This window comes from Crocodylus porosus, unplaced genomic scaffold (assembly GCF_001723895.1).
Source record: "Crocodylus porosus isolate Cpor-Errol unplaced genomic scaffold, CroPor_comp1, whole genome shotgun sequence".
NCBI lineage: Eukaryota > Metazoa > Chordata > Crocodylia > Crocodylidae > Crocodylus > Crocodylus porosus.
Genome location: NW_017728915.1, coordinates 22,320,244 through 22,341,744, shown reverse-complemented (window position 1 = coordinate 22,341,744; position 21,501 = coordinate 22,320,244). Strand labels below are relative to the sequence as shown.

Below are 21,501 nucleotides of genomic sequence, written 5' to 3'. Positions count from 1 at the left end.
GAAAGAAGGGGGAATGATGAGGCCTGAGATGTACAGACATCATTAAATGGTGTTGCTAGACTGGACCTTGGCAGCTCTTTGACTAGAAATAGCGATGCATATTTAGGTCCAAGAGTAGTTAAAAAAACAAGTGAAGAGGAAATAGGCATACGTGTCTACATGTGTGTACCCATGTATGTATGTTTGCATACTTAGTTATTAGCTGTCTGGAGTGGGAATTGTGTTGGTTTGGTTTGTACAGCAACTAGCACAGAAAGTTCCTGGTCTCTGACTGGGGTTTCTGGTGCAACTGCAGTACAAACAATAAGCAATCATGCTGATTACTAATTATATAGAAAAAGAGCTAAATTCTCCCCAATGGATGATTGGTGGAGTTGTGTATAGTTGAGATGAGCCCCTTTTTACCCACAAGGTGACCCCTACAGTTGGTGGTAGAAGTGATTGGCCGTTGGCACCCATAGTGACTCCCCCAGTTTTATGCCACATTCTCATGGAACATAAAGTGAGACTCTGGTGAGAACTAGCACTGACTAGCCTGGGCTCAGTGTTGTGCAAGTGCAGGTTACTGGGTGCCTGTGGTTTGAGAGCTAGTGCAGATGCAGAGCTGGCTTGGGTGTCGGTGCACAGCACTGTCTCATACCATGTAGACAATAACCATACTGAGTACTTTTACACCTGAAGAGCTCTAAGCACTTTAGTAACATTAACTGCACTTCAAAACCATCCTGTGGGTAAGGTCAGGATGGCCTACTTTCCTGTTCTGAGCTAGACCACAGTGAATTCCATCTCTATGATAGCTCTCTCACTTGTGCTGTTTTCACTTTTAATACCTGTCTGAAGGTATTGCATGTCTCCCTCAGGTTTAGTTATATTTTTTTATTATCCATTTCCTGATGAAAGCCAATCCAAAAGATAGGAGGGTTCAGATGTGCAGTTCAACAAAGTTATATTTAATTTATTTCTGCATGTTACAGGAGAGGAATCAAAAGTCTGAGATGGACATAACTCACTTGAGTTTCTGCTACAGCTGAAAACTGTTGTCAGCTGATGTAACTCTTCAGAAAGCTACAGAATTCCGAGTTGGAATCCAAGATTTAGTATAATTGGGTACTTGCAAAGACCGTTCATTGTAGGATGGTGCAGAGACACGGTCAGTGGGTGAGTTTGAGAAACCTCGCAGACAAAGACTAGTGGTTCATTTAAACTTACTCAAAAATTGGCTGCATTCAGTGCATATAGATCAAATATCATTTGCATCTTTCTCATATATATTATTTAATCATGTTGTTTTAAATGTTATGAGATGGATGTATCTACCTGATATAGACATAGATATTGCATCATTACTGCCATAGCACTGTAACAGGACTTTTTAAAGGATTGCTAATGGTAATAAAAATATTCTGATACAGCATTAAGGATTTTGCTACTGAACTGTGTTTAATGTAAATATGCTGTCAGATACCCTTCAAGTAATTGACAAGAGCAGATGATTAGCAGTGTTCTCAATAGTGTTTTTGCATAATCTTACATTTTGACAGAACTCTTCAGCGGCTTTTTATTGTCAGCGCTCTGCAATCAGTAATACTTTTTCCTTGACAACATTTACTTTGTCATTATAAATCTTGTAAGTGGTCATTTAACTTGTTCAGTATGCATGTAAGAGTATCATTACTAACACATTTGAAAAAATGTGTTCCTGTTGGGGAACTATTGTGCAAGTAAACTTATAAAAAATCTAAATATAGTATGGTGAGTACAGCTTTTATGAAATAAATACTAACCTGAATCTATGGTAATCCTATTTTTTGCACATTGTAAGGATAATTTTATAATCTCCTACTTACTAGCTACTTGCACATAACCTATCAGATCTGTTCTGGTGACTGGGATTTTAACCATGTTTTCATTCTTTAATATTATTGCTCAATTAAAATCATTTACATCTAAATGACCAAAATTAAACTGTTGTGATCTGTGAGCATTCATAATTACATACAATATGTAACATTAATAGTCAATATAATAAACCTTCATCTTTATTGAAGCATCTCTTGTTTCTACAGCAGTTCTTTAATCTATCTCAATAGATTTCTAGTGTACAGCTCATATAGATTTGGTCAGTGACAAGGGTTAGAGTAGTCTTGTAGAACATTTACTTGTAGCTGTGAAAAGCCCACATTCATCAGAGGATTAGGTCGATCAGATTTGTACCAGGATCAATGGAAGGACTGTGTGATCCCTCTTAGGCTGTAATGTGTTCACCTTCTTTGGAGAGAATTCACATACACACACATTTCTCTGTCTTAAAGCCATTTATCTCAGAATGTCAAATTGCAATAATTAACCATTATTGATCTTAAATTCAATTAACTTCATTAACACAGGTCATGATGAGGGTGCTTGTAAGGGAAAGGCACTTGACAAGTGTCTCTTCTTATGTGACATTAAATGTTCACAATTGTGACTATAAACTATTCACACTGTACCATAACAGCAGCTTTTAAAAAATGACAAGAGTTTCATTGGTAGATGGAAGAGACATTTCAATCCCCTCCCCTTTTACTTCTCAAGTTTTCCTGTTTAGGAATGGGTGAACCTTTTGTACTGAACACATTATTTTAGTTTTGTTTTACAGAGAAACCCAGCTAGACCAACACACTTCAATCATTACAGTTAAATACCTAATACCACGCAGAGACCCATTTACGTAACAGTATCTAGCATGATTAGCCCATCAGTGAAATGTTCAGCATGTTTCTTTGCTGTATGATAGGAAACAAAATGGAAGTCCCTTTTCTTAGAGGTAAATCCTGCAGTCTTCACTCAGTTCTTAGTTCTAGTGCACTATTATTACAGAGGAGGACTGAAGAAAACTGTGAAAGGGCATAAGGCTTTGGCCTATGGTTGTGTTGTCGCTCTTAGAGGTGCATCATAGTAAATAAAGGTTTGCTTACAATGGGTGAAAATACAGTAGTTTTTAAAAAATTGAGCATTCTGGGTGCTTATACATGTGCTCAAGGGTGTGAAGGGAGGCATTTCAATCAGAGCACTTCCTAGAGGGCTGCTGTAATTAAACCACTGCAGTGTCATGTGTATTAAGCCCCTGCATATTTGAAAATGGCCACAGGATGCTTTAACTAAATCTCAGTGGATGACCTTTAGCTAAAGTGTCCCAGCAGCCATTTTTAAATCCATGGGGACTTGCACATGATGCTATTAATTGATGATTCATCGAGTCTGCTACAATGTGTTCTCATTAGAACGTGTCAGAGCACGTGTATAGACATCCTTTAATTGTATTACACAATTGCATACAGCTTATAAGTATGTTCTGCACCAAAAGCCACCACGTGAATGACTTTTGCTGAAATTTTGATTTTACAAGGAATGAAAGAATCAAGTTGAAGGTCTTTTAATATATGGAAAAAAATTAGCCAATACATTTCAATTACTTTGAGCAGCCATGACCACTTAAAATAATCTATTACCATGGCTTCTAGACTCCAACCATAATATTTTGAAGCATTTTAGATAGAAACATTATTGTATACTTGAGTATTTAAATTTACCATGAAGGGTATACTACCCCTCCAGAGACCTATGCTAGCATTAGTCTGATTGTAAACAAACACAAGGGTGCTGTTCTGGTCATTACAAAAGCGGAAAGATACGTACATATTAAATATAAGCAGAGATGCAGGAAGACCACTGTGTGTTAATGTGTTCATTTTTTTCATAATATCCTCAGAAAATCTAAATAATCATAATACAAGAATAGCCTTGTATAGAGAAATTGGGGGAGCATCCTTTCAGTTCAGAAACAGATTTCCGTGACAATTAAAATGGTCATTTTGTCACTGCATTTGCTATTTCCACTCCACTATACAAAGCATTTGCTGAGAAGGGGGAGGGCAGAAGCAGAATGGTTTGATTACTGCATTTGAAGAAACTAAAGTTCCCTTACAACATCTGTTTGCTTAGTGAAGGATTATAATAATTAAGAGCTATTAGAGCCATATTGAGAACTTTTATGCTCATGCCTGCTTATCCTGGAGTTGGCTGTGAATCTCGTATTAGTTTGTTGAATGCCCTGTGTGCTTCTCAGTGATTAAGAGATGCCGCCCAAATGCTGATACTGAGCAGGGAGTTGTGTCACTGTGTGGTTTAGCATCAGTTTGTCTAAAGAGCTTGGTGAAGCATGTACTTAACCGTGTGCTGTTAGCAACACCTTTTTCCAGATGGATTTGTGTTTCCTGAGGATTGTGATGGATATTTTTGCCAGGTCAAAAGAAACAGGTAGCTTTTGCATCAGAAGAACCCAGAAATATGTACTGGTATTCAGGTCCAACTTAAAAAGGGTTGAGGTGTAAAATCGAGTGGTCTGTTCTTGTTCCCTTGTGTGGGCAAATGACTTCCATTTGTGTTGAGCAGTTCATTCTTACGAAGCTGGAATTGTGTCTTCCTTTGAGTTGGTTGCATCATTATAATGAATAATTTATACAAAAAAAATCTTCTCTTCTGTTGTACAAATGTCTGCAAATAGACTCTGAATGTCACTAATTTATTTGTCAATCATCATTGTTCAGTTTATGTGAACATTATTTCAGACTGTGGGTTGTTTCTGAACTGTTGACTTCAGTGATTCATAATTTACCATTTTTAAATTCCCGTGTAAAACACCTGGTCTTGTTCCTGCTTCATAATTGGTTAACTGACCTGTAAAACATTACAAACAGGGGTAGAGATGATGATTAGCTACACTGAGCTGTGAATAACTATTTGCAAATAGGTGTACTTTTACAAAGTACCAACATTCCCCAATAATGTGTCTGTTGGGAAGTATTTGTATGAATACTCATGACATGAGAACAAAAAGGGGTATAAATGTGCTCAAACTAAATAGCAATTCAGAATCTGGATACATGTTCACAAAAAAATAATTTTTATTTGCCTCACTAGCCCTGATCATAAAGGACCAGTTTGTGCGTGTAGTAAACGGATGAAGTGGGGAACCTTTGTTCTCCCAACCCTTGCACAGACTGCAGAAGGGGGAGAAAGAACGTGTCTCCCTGTGCTCAGAGGAACAGAGGGACTGCCGAGTCTCCACCGTGCAGTTTCTTCAGCGGGTCAAGCAGGAGGCATATGATGTACATGATGCTGAAGTTTCTTTGATTCTTCTGGTACACAGGACAGTAGCAGGTTGTAGAAAAGGGCAAGAAAGGCTAAACTCTTTATGCAAGCATGTCTTAACAAACCAATACCTAGAAAAAAAGGTTGACATGAGGCACTGAGACACTGCTCACCCTGTAGGACAGATGTGGAGTCAGATCTCACATGGGGCAATTTTAGGAGAGCTCAGGAAAACCCTGGTGAGGTTGACCGCAGAGAAACCAGGGCAAAGCTCAGCTTTGCGCATGACAGAGGTGCGATCCATCGTGTGACTCTTCTTACTCTACTGACTTAGAAAAAATGCTTCACAGTTTCCCGCAACTTCCTCTCACTGCTGAGAGCAGAAAGCTGTTTGTGGGCGAGTTCAGGTAATGCCTCCGTTTGTCTCATTCCCACGTTCCCTGCTGCCAAATGAAGATCGCTGGCAGTATGCAGATTCTGCTTTTGTTGAATCACAGCAGCTTGCCTCAGAGGAGATTTGTAGGCACAGACTCTGGGCTTTGCCCAATTTGTGCACCTGTGGGTTCTACACTGGAGAATTTGATCCTTAATAATTATTTAAGCTTAAAACTCTCAATTATTTTCAATTATGCATGGTACACTGATGTACATAAACATAAACAGAGGAAGTTTAGGATCAAAAGCTATGACTTCCAGCTCAAGAGCCTAGGCTACTTCTGTATGTTGTCTCTCTCATCATTATAGAAACTAATTTACAGGCTAATTCAAGAGTTCTGGGTTTTCTATTCCTGGGTTTCCTATAGGACCCTAGATAAATCACCTATATTCTTTATGCCTCCATTTCCCCCATCTACTGAGTATCTATTCCATAGGGACGCTGTGAAGAATAATATATTAATGCTTTCTTAAGCTCCTGAGCTCCTTGAAATGGGGGAGGGTGATGTTTAAAAGGACCAAATTACTATTAAAATTAATCTTGCATGATGACAGCATTTTTTCTGGTGTGTATTAAAGGTATTTAGTATAATTTGCAATGAGGAAATAAATTGTGATTGAGGAAATTGTATGTATGAGAAGTTTGCAAAGTCACCAGAAATTTAAACAATATTTGGTTTCAGAAAGTTGAATGTCTGCCTTATCAACAGAATTAGTACCTGGAATTGGATACTAATCCAAATCCTGGTTTGGGATTTTTTTTTTTTTTTTGCCTCGTCTCTTGTTAGACATGTGATCCAAAAACGCATGGTTTCCAAGGAGGAGTTACCAGCAGTTGCCAGGTGTAAATTTATTGAACCTGAGCTGTATCTCACTTAAACTACACCAGAAGTCAGTAAGCGTGGAGTACCAGTGACCTAAGAATAAGGTGCTTAGTGTAGGTTTACTTTGCTTTCTATTTAGGCTGTCCAAACTGCATTTCTCTTTATCATCTATTGCCTGTGCATTTGGATCTATGCAAACCTATTCTTTAACACTTGCAGTTGATTTGAGCTCACTGAAGTTACTCCAAATTTAAAACCAGTACAGGATGCTGGATTAGAGCAGCTGGTGAGCTTCCTGTGGCCTATTTCTGAGCGCTGTGTATTAGACAGCTGCCGTATTTTCAGCAAAGAAACAAAGACAAATACACTTCAAAGTTTCTGGTGCCTAATGATAGCTACCCATTACATTGGCATGCTGTCTCATGCAGTCACAGTGTGATCCCCAATAACTTAATACCACATTATTATTGGCATGAAGAGGCTGTAGATGTATTAACACAAAAAAATCTCAAACTAAACAAGCATTAATCATGCACATTACATCAAATTAACATGTTCAAAATTAATATTCTTGACCTTGCCAGTGGGCAGAATAATCAATCTTGGAATAGAGTCTTATTCTACTGAAAGGGACCAGCGACTCCAGCCGACATGCAAGAGAAGCACTGACCTCTCCCCTTGGAAAAAACATTTTGCTCCAGCACCAGACAGTTCTGCCCCTATGAAGCAGCACCTCTGACCTCTCTAACCAAGAATAATGTCCTGCTCAAAGTGCTGGTTAATCAGTGTTGCCATGCTTGTATAAAGAGAGCATTGTCATTCTCCATTTATTTTGGCACTATTGTAAATAAGGCTGGCCACCCCAAATTTCAGTCTCGTAGATAGGATCACAGTGAGGAGTCAGTGTGATCCTATCTATGAGCAGCTTAATCCAAATTGGGGAGATAACAGTTCCGTGACACATTGCCCCTTATGAAATCTCAAATGCAAGCTGTTACATATGAATAATCAGCCTATCACTGTGTAAAAATTCCCCACATTGTGGGTAAATGTATGTAGCTTTTCTTCCAACAAACACAGTTGGCAGTTAGAGAGGAGATTATCTAGAAAGAGAATTGTAACTCTTATGTGTTCTCATTTGCATTATGTTTCTAACTACCTCTATCCACTGAATCAGTTTTTTTCTTACCCCTGTTTTTAATATTGCAAGCAAAGTTCAGCAGCTTAATCCAAATCCAATCATCTTTGTATTTCACAATTTACTGTTGGCTATCTTGTTTCTTCCCCTTATCCATAAACTGTGTCATATCTTGCCTCAGAATAATCTAATTGCGGCCCTACACTTCTTAGGTGTTCTTTATAGATTACCTGAGAGTTAGCCTATTTCTAAGGAGAGTGATGTTGTGGTTTAAGGGGAAAATGATTAATAAAAACACATTGCACTGGCAGACATGAGGGGAAAAATAAAAACATGCTTTACTGGAGGAAGCCCCCATTAGCTCAACTCGGCTCTGCAGCGTCTATATAGATTGGGTGCTTCAGCGGGGCTTTTTGGTGCTTTTATCTAAAGCTGATTCAGTCTAAAAGCCCCACTGAAGTGTCTGATCTGTACAGATGCTGGGTGAGGCAGGTGAGGCTAATGCAGTGCCTCTTCTGGGCATGTGCTAGGCTCAGTGTGGGGGCACACAGTTTAAAATAAAGCACCGTTTTGAGGGGGGTGGGGGGTGGTTATGTCTGTAAGCAGCCATAGCACGTAGTAAATGGTGCTGCCTTGATGACAAATTTGGGGTCCTCTTTTTAATCCAAATAATTGGTATAGCATGGGCAGTGGCAATCCCCACGGCACCCCCAAGAGTATTTCAACTCCGCTAGGAGGCATAAACTCTAGGCTGAAGGAAGCATTTCAGTATCTCTTGCTTGTTTAGTGTTGAAAATAGCAGTTGTGATGGATTTTATTTTTTTGTGGTGGTAATACACAGTTGCAAGGAACGGGACTAAAGATGCCACCTCATTTCCTCAGTGTTGCCAAACATCCATCAGACATGATCATTTTTCAACCTGGACTAGATTTGGTCTGGTGCTGTGCTCTGGAGGTGAAAGCCTCCCTTTCCCTAACCTCTGAATTATTGTTCCCTTTGCTCTTCACTTTTTCTTAGGTATGTACTAACAGAAGAGCAGAAAATTATACCTTGCAATGAACACTCATTACATATGCCTGATTTGGAATTTAGGTGCAAAATAACATTTTAGTGCGGTTACTCTTTAATTGGATCTCAGTTTGAAGAACCGACCACATCAGCTTAGTTTATGGATGTCTAAGGACTCCAAAGCGAAGCAATAGGAAGGCTGATCATGATTGTATCACGTCCTAACCCTTTCTTTTGTCTTCTCTTTTTAATTGTAAAATGTAACCTGTTTGTTTCCATTTTTAAGCCCTTGGAAACTTCTGCAAGATGCATTTAAATACGATGGAAAATGTAGTGCACATATAAGATGCATTAAACTGTATATCTTGAATGGTGAATGATTAGAAATCATATGGGATTGTTCATTAAACTTAAGTCCCATTTGTTGAAACAAAATATTTCATGGGAGGTGGTTGGTTTTGAAATATTCTCAAGTCATTAAAAACAAGGTTTGATGTTTCAACTTTTTTTTAAACAAAAAAATTCTGCTTATCTAGATAAAAAAGGCCTTTATCCTGAACTGTAAGATTGCTTGAGTAAACAACATCTAAGGGCATGTATAGATGAAACAGGGGCCCTAAACTGAAGCAGTGGGTTTTAAAAAACACTGTTTCAGTTTAGGGCCAATTAAACCCCTGTGTCACGCCCTACTGATTTACCTGCCTCTCTGGTGGGGAGGGGAGGGCGAGCTGCCGGCAGGCGGAGAGGTCCCTGGTGGGGCTGGTGCTTCCCTCTGTGGCAGTGGCAGGTCCCCCCCAGGGGTACCCAGCTCGGGCGGTCCCAGGGGGTAGCACAGCTGTGGAGGGAAGCACTGGGCCCCTGCACAGCTCAGGCAGGCAGGCTCCAGGGGGGAAAAAAGGAAGATCAGGGGCTCACTGCTTTTCTTGGGCGGAGATGCTTTCCCAGGCTGCTGCCAGGCTGCCTGCAGGGCTTCCTGCAGAGCCATGGAGCTGCACGGGGCCCGGTGCTTTGCTCCATGACTGTAGGGGCAGCAAACTAAAACTCCTCAAAGGAGTCACTTAAGGTGCATTACACTGCCAAATTTCCTACAGTAGCTGGAATTAATGCGCAATACACCGCCGAGGCGTGCAAACACCGACACCAGTAAAGAGGTGCAAAAGCATTTAGCCTTTTAAAGTGTCATGCACACACGCGTCTCGGTTCGTCTACACATAGCCTAAGAGAAGAAACAGTCACAACATTGAAACAAGACATTGTAAAACTGCTGAAATGAAAAATGTCCATGATCTAAATCAAAATAGTATCATATGGCCTTTTGCAGTATAAGGAAATAAATAGTGGAGTAAAGTGAAAACTAGATTGGTTTGTATTATGATCTTTTCATACAAACTAAATCCGGTGTTTCTGACCATGTTAGTGAAAGGGATGCAGGAAGTGTCACGTCAGTACTATATGGAAAGGATATTGGCATCAGTGGATTCAATCCCTTGGCTCCAGCAGAGTTGTACCCATTTAGACCAGCACTGAACTTGGCTTAGGCCCTCAGGAAAAAAAATACTGATAATAAACGCTTTGGTTTAGCTGCACAGTAACTTTCCATTTTTGTAGGATATTTCTATTCGGTACATATGCAGGCTTTGTAATGGCATCTCTGGTGTATGTATGGAGAATGTATGAGACTATATCTGTGTATATACAATATGTGTTATGTACAGATCATTCTGGGAAGTGATATAGCACAGTTTATTTCCACTAGTAAAGAAATGATCCATAGCTCTGTTATGAAGGTAATTCCCCCTTGTATGGAAATGAATTACATTATACTACAGCTTACTGTTATGTATTTATATTAAAGGTATTAATTTAATTTTTACCTAGTGGTTTAGTTAATAATTCTAATAAATATTAATGAGGGAGCTGTATGTTTTTGACCTCTCTCTAACAGTACCCAGGATGATTTTCTGAATCCTTTCGGTGTCCTTATTTTCTATACAAACCCATTTTCTACTTTTTGGCAAGCAGCCTGTCACAATCATTGCGTTATTTGGGTTTGCAGACAGCCTCAAGTGAGTCCCCTACCCCCACAAGATGTAAATTGAAAACTTTTGTGCAAAGTTTTTCTTTTATTAATGTGGAAAATACCCCACAGAAACATGTAATTTCTTTCATTTCAGTTCCTATTAACTTTTTGGACTTTAAGGGTCCCCCCGCCCCTTACACTCTGCTGTTGCGGCATTGGCATTAGAGAACGGTTGCCCAGCTCTCCTGCTGTTTCAGACATGTATTTTACATTTTAAAACCAGCAAAATCGAGAGTTTTTCAATAAAAAGCAAGTGAGAAGATATAGTAGAGGAGGTAATCCAGCTTAGAGAGGGTCTTTCACCTCCTGGACGCCCCTGGGAAGGCAGAATTTTACCAACAGCTGCCGATAGTCCCTTTGCTCCTCTTGCAGATACTAATTTGCACAAATGATCTTTCCATTGCATCCTTTTGTTTGCTATTGCCATGTAGTGTAATCTTTGCTTATAGTCTTGCAGTTTGCTAAGCAGTGTTGTAGAGCTCAGTTGAACAGGCGAGGGATTGGCAGCTTCTTGCTTCCAGATGGGGCTTCCAACAGTAGCCTTGCAGCCTGCTTCCACTCCCTTGTGAACATGGCCGGGGGGCTGGGAAAGGAGGGAAGTTCTGAGAAAGCTACAAGGCGCCGGCTGGCCAATGTGAGGAGAGTTGCAGATGCCAGTAGCCTCCTGTATCCTTTGGGGGTAACAAGCTGCTGCTAGGTGCGCACAACTATCTGACCCACCACAGAGCCGTTTCTACCTGTCTGCACGTCGCTGCCTGGCTGGATCTCCGAGGGTGCTGTGGGTTTTCCTAGGAGGCACTGAAGATTTTTTCATTGTCTGAGATGGCCCCGTTTTGGGTTCAGCTTGTATCTTCCCCATAGCAGCCCAGTAGGGTATGACGGTTCGCTGGGACCATGAGTAACAGGGAAAAAACTCCTGATAAAGTCTGTTGTAACTCCCCTTTAGTACCCTGTGCAGATCAAGAGTAAGTAGGTCATTGGGGCCTGTGTACAAACCAGAGTTAAGAGCCACAGAAAACTACTGGTGCAAACTCCAGTTGGTTTGGGATGATCATGGTTGAGAATCCGCTCCGGTTTTGTCATTCTCACGGGCAACCTCATACTATGCATGAGGGAGGACTCTAGTTGAGGGAACCGGGATGAAGTTTTTCCCCATTTTTCCTCTCTCCTGGACAGTTGTACTGACTCACTGTAATGGTTTCAGATAGATTCCTGGTAGGTGTAAAGGTGCACGCTTCCCCCCCTCCGTGCCCCTCTCCCCCACCCCCTTATATTCCACATTGTAGTGGAATTAGTTTATCAAGGTTGCAAGCTGCCGTGTTAAATCTGTTACTCTGGTCTGGGACGTATTACGTGCGTGTCTGGATCAAAGGCTGCAGTGTCACAGACTTGGCTTCCTGACTTCTGTTTAGGAAGAAGAAGAGAGTTATGGAGGAGGCAGCTCCTGGTTAGCACGCAAATATGCTTGATAGCTGGTGGAAAGGGCAAAGAAAGCATGAAAGTTAAATAGATTTAAATTTAAATGAGCTGCATGCTGAAGGTTTTCACCTAATGAAAAAGTCACTCTCTTAAAAACTATGAATACGACAATACAAGTGTTTCAGTCCAAACAAAGATCACAAAGTTTCAGTAGTAAGAGAAACAGAGATGCAGGGAACACCACTAATCACGGGCTACGTTCATGGTTCTTGTTCACAATAATGAGCACGAGATCCCACTCCCACAAGTAGTGTCACTGATTTCCAAGCGGTGACCCCTGCTTGTTGGCATGCACAGTTTTGAGAGTGAATGCACAGCTTTCAGTGAATACAGGGAAGCAAAGCTTAGTGTTTCCCTGGAATGGGCAAGTGTAAAAATGACTTCTTTCCATGTGTTGCGTTAAATAGCCACCCATTTTCCTTATTCCAGAACAAGGCTGTAATCTCACAGGTTGGGAAGGTAAACAAGGGGGTGGAAATTTTAAAGGAAAACTTTTCACAAATGGATCCCACAGGAAAGGATTATGATATTTCTGGCAAAGTTCCCCTTTATGACAGGAACCATGGAGCCTCCGTTCTTCAACAGTGACCATTGTTGAACAGTACCTGTTGCTCAAGCATTATCCATCATTATTTTCACTTTCTTATTTTAGACAAGGGTTTATACTCCTTTGTTCTTCTGGGATAAGTAATTATAGACAAGAAATACTATGATGCAAATAATAAAATAAAAGACAGTTTGTCCTATTCCATAATGGAATGAAAGCATTAAATAAAGTATACCTTATTAGACTGCAAGTGCTTTGGAATTGCCCCTTTGCAAGTGGTTATGTAGTGCCTAAAAGAACGGTCCCAGATCTTGATTACAACCTGTAGCCATGGCTGCAATATAAATGATGATTAAAGAATCCTTGCCATTGATTATATTATTTCAAAATGGTGAAAACAATAGGAAAATAGAGAGGAATTCTATTTTCTTTAGATCTGAAGCTTGTATTTTAACATTTTAAAATACAGGTTTTCAGATAGGATATGTGTTTTTAATCAGGCTTTGTTTTACCTTAATTTAGTTTTTCAATAAAACCATACTAGATGTAGGATCACCCGCTGGTTGGATTTCCACAGCTAGAAAAATAGTCTGCACTATAATACACGGGTAAAATTTGTTGTTGTTCTGGCTTGATATGTGTACACTTCCAAAGGTTTAACTTGTACTCTAAATGCCAGATTACACCTTTATACACTTGGAAGAAAGTTTGCTAAAACTCATCCATGTTAAAGGGCAGTGATGAATTTTTTATACTTCCCAACTGGATGAAGCATATTCTGTCCAAAACTAGAAGTCCAGTTTCATCATTACGTTAAGATTTAGTGGTTTTCTGTTAACATATGACACAAAAATCCTGAAAAGATGTGTGAAAAGTTATGAATGGTATCTAAATGATATGGTAATTTTTTCAAATGCTCTGGTTTGTTTCCTCAATATATATTGTATTCTATAACCTGACTAGATTATTTAATATGCTGAGCTGTGGTGTGCTAAGCCAGATACCCGCACATTGCAAATGTTGTAAAAGTCAAGGCCAAAAGCCAAGTGCCTTCCACCATTGAAGCTTACTACAAATATTTTTTTTTCAGTTGTATATTGGTATGATGGTATGGAGCTAGTAAGCTCTCAGGTACTTCTATTTAAAAAAAAAAAAATTCCTGTTAATGATATTTATATATTTCTGGCATCTCAGTTATCTTTAGCTTATTGCATTGTAAAGTGATGGGTCACTGTGATCAATGAATGATCTCTCTTTCTCAATGCTTTCATAAATTTATTTTTTAAAGAGGTGACGCGTATATGTAAAATGCACGCAGAGTACCACTGTGAAAAATTTAATATAAAGCTAGTCAGTTCCCAACTATCCTATTCAGGAAGAGCATGTTAGATTTACATCATCAGTTGCATTACTTAAAAAATAAAATAAAAGGCAGGATCCCTGTTGGGTGCCCGTGTAGTTTATGCTGAGTAAATATTGACAAAGTAGTCTAAAGAGCAAACACTTTGACATTTGTAAGGTCCACTGGAAGGTCTTGTATATATTTATACAGCAAGAATGAGAACAGCATACCAATTTTCTTGAACTTGCTCCTGACATAATTCTGCACGGGCTTTCATGCTGAGGAGAGAAGTATGTTTGAATGTGAATGGGCCATTTGTACCTCTATAATGAATATCCTTGAATCACTGTTAGCAAGTTATTTCAGGATTTTGAATCACCTGCTTTTCCACCCCCTCCAAAAAAATAAATCTTGGTTTTAATTTGTTGTAATTGAAGTCTTTTTTTTTTACTTTGTAGGAATTTTATTGATGTTTTTTGTACTTTATATTTATTAAAGATTGAGGCTCAAAAATGTAATGAGTAAAAAATGCTTGCTTAATTTAAATTGTGAATCTGTCTGTTAAGAAATGCATTAGGGGTAGGAGAAGCATAAGACATATTAATTGACAGACAGGAACTGCTGTCTCTGAGGTTGATACAAGTAATTTATTACTTTAGAAATGAATGCCACCTCCAGAATGTGCTTCATTAATTTCAAATTTAGTTTTAATTTCAAGCTGTTGCCCCTTGAGAAGAATAAGGTGGCAAATTATGTTTGAAGAGCAGATTTTTTTTCTTGCTCTGAAGAAACACTAAATTTTAACTGTTTAATTTTACAAATAAATGCAGTTCTTTGGCTGAAACATTTAAGCAGTTGATATAAAACATGGGCAACAGTCACTAACTCTTATATATTCTTTTTCCTATGATAGCCTATGTTTCAGACGAACTGAAGGCAGCAGCTCTGGTGGAGGAAGACGTGGAACCCGATGAAAATGCAGTGGATGGGGAGCCTTCAGCAAAGTATGCGTGCCCAGAAAAAGACTTCAGTAAGAACTGCCAGAGCTATCAAAATTCTCCAGCTGCTGAATTTTCTAGCCATGAAATGGACAGTGAATCTCACATCAGTGAGACAAGTGACCGAATGGCAGACTTTGAGAGCAGCTCTATCAAAAACGAGGAGGAGAGCAAGGAGGTTTCCATACCACTTGAAGATTCGACTGTATCTGATAGCTTAGAACAAATGAAAGCGGTATATAACAACTTTCTCTCCAATTCCTACTGGTCCAATCTCAATTTGAATCTCCACCAGCCAACGTCAGAAAAAAACAATGGTAGTAGTAGCAGTAGCAGCAGCAGCAGCAGCAGTTGTGGCAGTGGCAGCTTTGACTGGCATCAGACTGCCATGGCAAAAACACTGCAGCAAGTTTCTCAGAGCAGAATTCTTCCTGAACCAAGTCTTTTTAGCACAGTTCAATTGTACAGACAAAGTAGTAAGCTTTACGGCTCGATATTTACAGGAGCCAGTAAATTTCGTTGTAAAGACTGCAGCGCTGCCTATGATACTTTAGTGGAATTAACAGTGCACATGAATGAGACAGGACATTATCGAGATGACAACCATGAAACTGATAACAATAACCCTAAAAGGTGGTCCAAACCTCGTAAACGTTCTCTGCTGGAAATGGAAGGGAAGGAAGATGCCCAGAAAGTATTAAAGTGTATGTACTGCGGCCATTCATTTGAATCTCTTCAGGACTTGAGTGTTCACATGATCAAAACAAAACACTACCAAAAAGTGCCTCTGAAAGAGCCTGTTACACCTGTAGCAGCAAAAATTATCCCAGCTACTAGAAAGAAAGCATCATTGGAGCTTGAGCTTCCAAGTTCTCCAGACTCCACAGGTGGAACGCCAAAAGCAACAATCTCTGACACCAACGATGCACTACAAAAAAATTCCAATCCTTACATCACACCAAATAATCGTTATGGTCACCAGAACGGTGCCAGCTATGCCTGGCATTTTGAAGCAAGAAAATCTCAAATTCTCAAATGCATGGAATGTGGAAGTTCGCATGATACTCTGCAAGAACTCACTGCCCACATGATGGTGACAGGACATTTTATAAAAGTCACCAACTCTGCCATGAAGAAGGGGAAGCCAATTATAGAAGCCCCAGCAACGCCAACGATAACATCCTTAGTAGATGAAAAGGTACAGTCTGTCCCACTAGCTGCCACCACTTTTACATCTCCTTCCAATACACCTTCTAGTGTCTCCCCCAAATTAAATGTTGAAGTTAAAAAAGAAGTAGATAAAGAGAGAGGCATCACTGATGACAAAATGAAAGATAAGGAGAAGTCAAGTGAAGAGGAGGAAAAGTATGATATCTCTTCCAAATACCACTACTTGACTGAAAATGATCTGGAAGAGAGTCCCAAAGGGGGTCTAGATATCTTAAAGTCTCTAGAAAACACAGTGACGTCAGCTATAAACAAAGCCCAGAATGGCACACCGAGCTGGGGTGGCTACCCAAGTATTCATGCTGCCTACCAGCTTCCTAACATGATGAAGCTGTCGCTGGGTTCATCTGGAAAAAGTACACCCTTAAAACCTGTGTTTGGAAACAATGAAATAGTGTCACCAACTAAAAACCAGCCGCTTGTGTCGCCACCAAGCAGTCAGACCTCACCTGTGCCAAAAACAAACTTTCATGCCATGGAAGAACTGGTCAAGAAAGTCACTGAGAAAGTGGCTAAAGTTGAAGAGAAAATGAAAGAACCGGAAGGAAAGCTTTCTCCAATGAAACGTGCAACACCTTCGCCATGCAGCAGTGAAGTTAGTGAACCCCTCAAGATGGAGGCCCCCAGTGACAGTGGTTTTAAAAGCCAACAGAGCAGTCCAGTCCCTCAGAGGGATAGTTGCAAGGATAGCCCAACTGTAGAACCAGTGGAAAATGGTAAAGAGCCTGTAAAGTCAATTGTAAGTGTTTTAAGCAGCAGCACAGCTATTATCACCGATCACCCTCCTGAACAGCCATTTGTAAATCCATTAAGTGCACTGCAGTCTGTCATGAACATTCATCTTGGAAAGGCAGCAAAGCCATCTTTACCTGCTTTGGATCCAATGAGCATGCTTTTTAAAATGAGCAACAGTTTGGCAGAAAAGGCTGCCGTGGCCACCCCACCTTTACAGTCCAAAAAACCAGACCACTTAGACCGTTATTTTTATCATGTCAACAATGACCAACCCATAGATTTGACGAAAGGCAAGAGTGACAAAAGCTGCTCTTTGGGTTCAGCGCTTTTGTCATCTACATCGACATCTTCTGCATCTTCTTCATCTACAGTGACAACAGCAAAGACATCTGCAGTCGTGTCATTCATGTCAAACTCACCGCTACGCGAGAATGCCTTGTCAGATATATCTGATATGCTGAAGAACCTGACAGAAAGTCACACATCAAAATCTTCCACACCTTCCAGCATATCTGAGAAATCTGACATTGATGGTACCACAATAGAAGAACCAGAAGAGAGCACACCAGCTCAGAAAAGGAAGGGACGTCAGTCTAACTGGAACCCTCAGCACTTGCTCATTCTGCAGGCCCAGTTTGCAGCCAGTTTGCGGCAGACATCAGAGGGGAAATACATCATGTCAGACTTGAGCCCTCAAGAAAGAATGCACATTTCCAGGTTTACGGGACTCTCAATGACCACCATTAGCCACTGGCTAGCCAATGTGAAATACCAGCTCCGAAGGACCGGGGGAACTAAGTTCCTTAAAAATTTGGACACTGGGCATCCAGTGTTCTTTTGTAATGACTGTGCTTCACAGATCAGAACTCCCTCAACTTATATCAGTCACCTTGAATCACATCTAGGTTTCAGGTTAAGAGACTTGTCCAAACTGTCCAATGAACAGATTAACAATCAGATAGCACAAGCAAAGTCACCATCTGAAAAACTGGTGACATCATCTCCAGAGGAAGAAATTGGAACTTCCTATCAGTGTAAACTTTGTAACAGGACTTTTGCAAGCAAGCATGCTGTTAAACTTCATCTTAGTAAAACACATGGGAAGTCACCAGAGGATCATCTTCTGTATGTTTCGGAGTTAGAGAAGCAGTAGCATTTGCTTTTGATTAAAATAACTGTAATTTGCTTTGAGGAACACTGTCAAAGACGCCTTAAAGCTACTGTTTAGTTCTTGGCACATGTTCTTATTTTAACTCCAGAGAGTAACTCTGGGCTGAACTGTTTTGTATAACTGTACAGTGTTTAAATAGAGGTGCATAATCAGCTGTTGTTACTGGTAAAATATGAAGGTTAAAATGCAGTGGTAAGTGTTTGGAACTTTGTGTAAATTGGATTTAGTTGCTGTGCATCCCTCTGATGCATCAAGCTGCATGCATTAACAGACAGTTTAATTAAGCATTTATAACTAATTCTGGTGCACTTTTTTCATGTGACCTAAGTGTGCTGGTATTTCTCACCCTATAATCTTTAGCCCTCTGAGTACTTTGAAGCACTTTTGCATTAATTTGGTAAAAATGTATGCCTATGTTTTTTAAGACCCTTACCAGCTTAGTTCTAATTACTAATATGAACCTCCATTTATGCAGAGGTGTATCACACCTTGAAATTTAAAAATATTATTTTCACATTGAAACATAGATGTATATATTGTATAGATTTCAAAATCTCTTATGGAAAATGTGATTGTGGTTAATGCCATTTCTTTTTCTTCTGCATTTTTAGCAACAGTGTTTTTTATACCTGATATCCCCCAGGTATACAGCTGTACCTATATATAGTGTATATTTCTTTTCTAGATCAAAGGGTTTTCTTTCAACATTCAAACATTGTAAATTATATGAAAGATACCACAGATAGCATTTATAAAGTATTCAGAAACATTATTCTTAAAGCAAAGTATGTTTTGTTTTGTTTTGCTATACAGTACATCTATATTGATAGAGGTTCATGTTTAAATTATACATATTTATTAGTATCGCTGTCATTTGTTTTTAAACTGTCTGAAATAACAGAAGCCACGGACTGCATCCTTGGCATGCATTATAACTATTTTGCACAACATGACTTTTAAAGGTATTTATTAGTAAAAAAAAATAAAATAAAATAAAATAAAATAAAAAAGAGAGAAATTCAAAATAAACTCAGTGCTCAAAGGGTTAAATCTATTTGAAAAACTTGTACTGTATTTCCTAAACATTGATAAAGCCTTTAAAATGTTTGTACTGTAATACTTTGCTTAAAAGTTATGAGGCATTCTGTGATATAACCTCTTTTACTTATTTATAAGCGCTCTTGGTTGTTATTTCATATTGTAGAATGCCTTTTTATTTCAATTGGTAACTTTCTGTTTTGTTCTGCCTAATTATTCTCCCAAGATTCCATACTGCAGCTTTATCTTTAGGCATATGAAAGGTAACCCGTGGTTACCAGCACACTAAGTGATTCTGTTCGTCTCCATTTTTGGCAGTTAATTTGCAGAAGTAACTGACAGCTGACACCATATGAGAATCTATGTATAAAATATTGGCATGTAAACAGCACAGACACTGTAATGCACTCTGTGCCCTGTTTTGTTGTTGACAATGAAGCACCATTATATGACTCTTCATATAACCTTTTTTTCTACAGCAGCATTAAAATTGTCTTTTTGCTATAATTTTGTGTTGCGTTCACAATTATGTCTGGAATGTGCTACGACTAACGAGCACATTAAAATTAAATTGTATGCTATCTGTTTATGACTGAAGCTTGAGTAGGTTTCTTCATCTGCCAGGTGCTGGCAGTCAAAAGCTGCACATAAATCACTGGAGTTTTAGTGAACTTTCGCATTTAAAGAGCAGGGTAGCACTTATTCAAAGGCTGCATTAACAAAATTTTTCCCCAGAAAAGATAAATGAATGTTATAACTCCTCTTTAAACATCAGGTAAGATTGACTGTAAAGAAGGGAGTTTATATGCAACGTGTGTGGCAAAGCAAATAGATGCTTTGCTGTGCTGTATATTCAGACCCAGTCAGATAGTGATACTTAACCACATTCCTCTTGAATATCCTGGATAGAGTCTGCAAGTTGTACTAGTAGGTACTTCATGGATTAGACCGTCCTCCTCCATCTACTGTGAATTTTCAGGTGACAGGAAGAGATGGCTGAGACTGATGGCTCAAACTTTGTGACTTCAAAGTGGTTCTACTTTTGGCCATATCTGCTATTGCTCAAAATTCAAAACAGATAGCAAGAGAGAAAAGGAGAATGCATAAACACATGCGAAGAAAATGCACACAAACATAAGATTTTGTAAGATAATGGCAGACTTTACTGGCCTTGACAAATCACCCCAACAAAAATACTGAAAACAAAATTTTGATCTGTAAAGTAGTTTGATTCGTAAAGTATTGCTTTCCTGGGTCCGATGGACTTACAGACTAGAAATGCGTATGCAGAAAGCAAACCAGTATTATAAGAAATATATCCCAAGTACATATATAGGCTTCTAAATACAAGAAGTGAATATATGCAATTTAAAAAAAAATCAGTCTCTTTTTGTTTTAAGTGACTAGTTACATGCACATGATTTCTTTTTCTTTTTTTTTTTTCCTTTTTCTTTTAAATTGAAAAGGTTGGTATAATTTCTTCTACGCTGTAGGCAACCCAGCTGTTTCTTTTAAGAGCACTTCTTCTGGGTAACAGACCCTGTGACTAACAAAAATCACGTCCAGTACCACAGCTCTGGAATTTTTTCTCTTTTGGCTCACCATTTACATCTGATTTGAAAGTCATTTATGTTCTGAGGTCTCGGTTCAGATCCTAATGGTCTCAGTTCAAAGCAATGACAAAACTCCTCCACTTAATTCTGCTGCTTAGCTCTGTCACCTCAATGGTATTCTCTCACCTATTTAGACAAAGTAACCCCTTCAGTCTAGAGCTCAGGTCTTCCCTGAAGCAACACTTGAAGCTGTCTTCATTTTTGCGATTATCTTAGTTTAACTGAAGCTGGAATCTTTACTTCTTGAGCATGGCTTTCCTTCTTGAAAACTATAACAGTTAAATAGAACATGGGATTAAAAAAAATCACTAGTTGTGAGATTAGCAGATCACTTGCATACTTTGACAACCCTTTGAGTGTTAGAAGGCACTGTTGACTTTGTAATGGCATTAATAAATAGCACTTTATGCAAAATGTGCTCTCTATGATTTGGGTGGGAGTGTAAACAGGACTAATGAACTGCTTGGTCCCTTGTAATATTTGTTCTACTCATTTTCACAATTGAAATGGGATATAGCAATTGTGAGCATTAAATACCAAACATGCAACCTGTCCTAATTTGTGATGACCCGGGTGTGGAGCTGAGTAGTGGCGTGTCAATATGCAGTGGAAAGGAGTGACTTTTACAAAAATGCAGACAGCAGCCATATATATTAGCGTGCAGTACCAATTACTACTTCATTTTTTTTAAAAGTCTGGAACCTTGCAATTGCTCGGCTAGTCAATTTGGCA

The 21,501-nt window shown here is 39.2% G+C and overlaps 1 protein-coding gene across 2 annotated transcripts in view; it reads left to right on the top strand.

Moving 5' to 3' along the window:
* TSHZ3 (teashirt zinc finger homeobox 3) overlaps positions 1 to 19,745 on the top strand; it is a 71,612-nt gene extending 51,867 nt beyond the window's left edge. For both annotated transcript variants that reach the window (XM_019535816.1, XM_019535815.1), the window contains one exon: positions 14,901 to 19,745. In XM_019535816.1, coding sequence (XP_019391361.1) covers positions 14,901 to 18,100 — 3,200 coding nt within the window. In that variant the 3' untranslated portion in view covers positions 18,101 to 19,745. The remainder of the gene's footprint in view (positions 1 to 14,900) is intronic.
* The last annotated feature ends 1,756 nt before the right edge of the window (positions 19,746 to 21,501 follow it).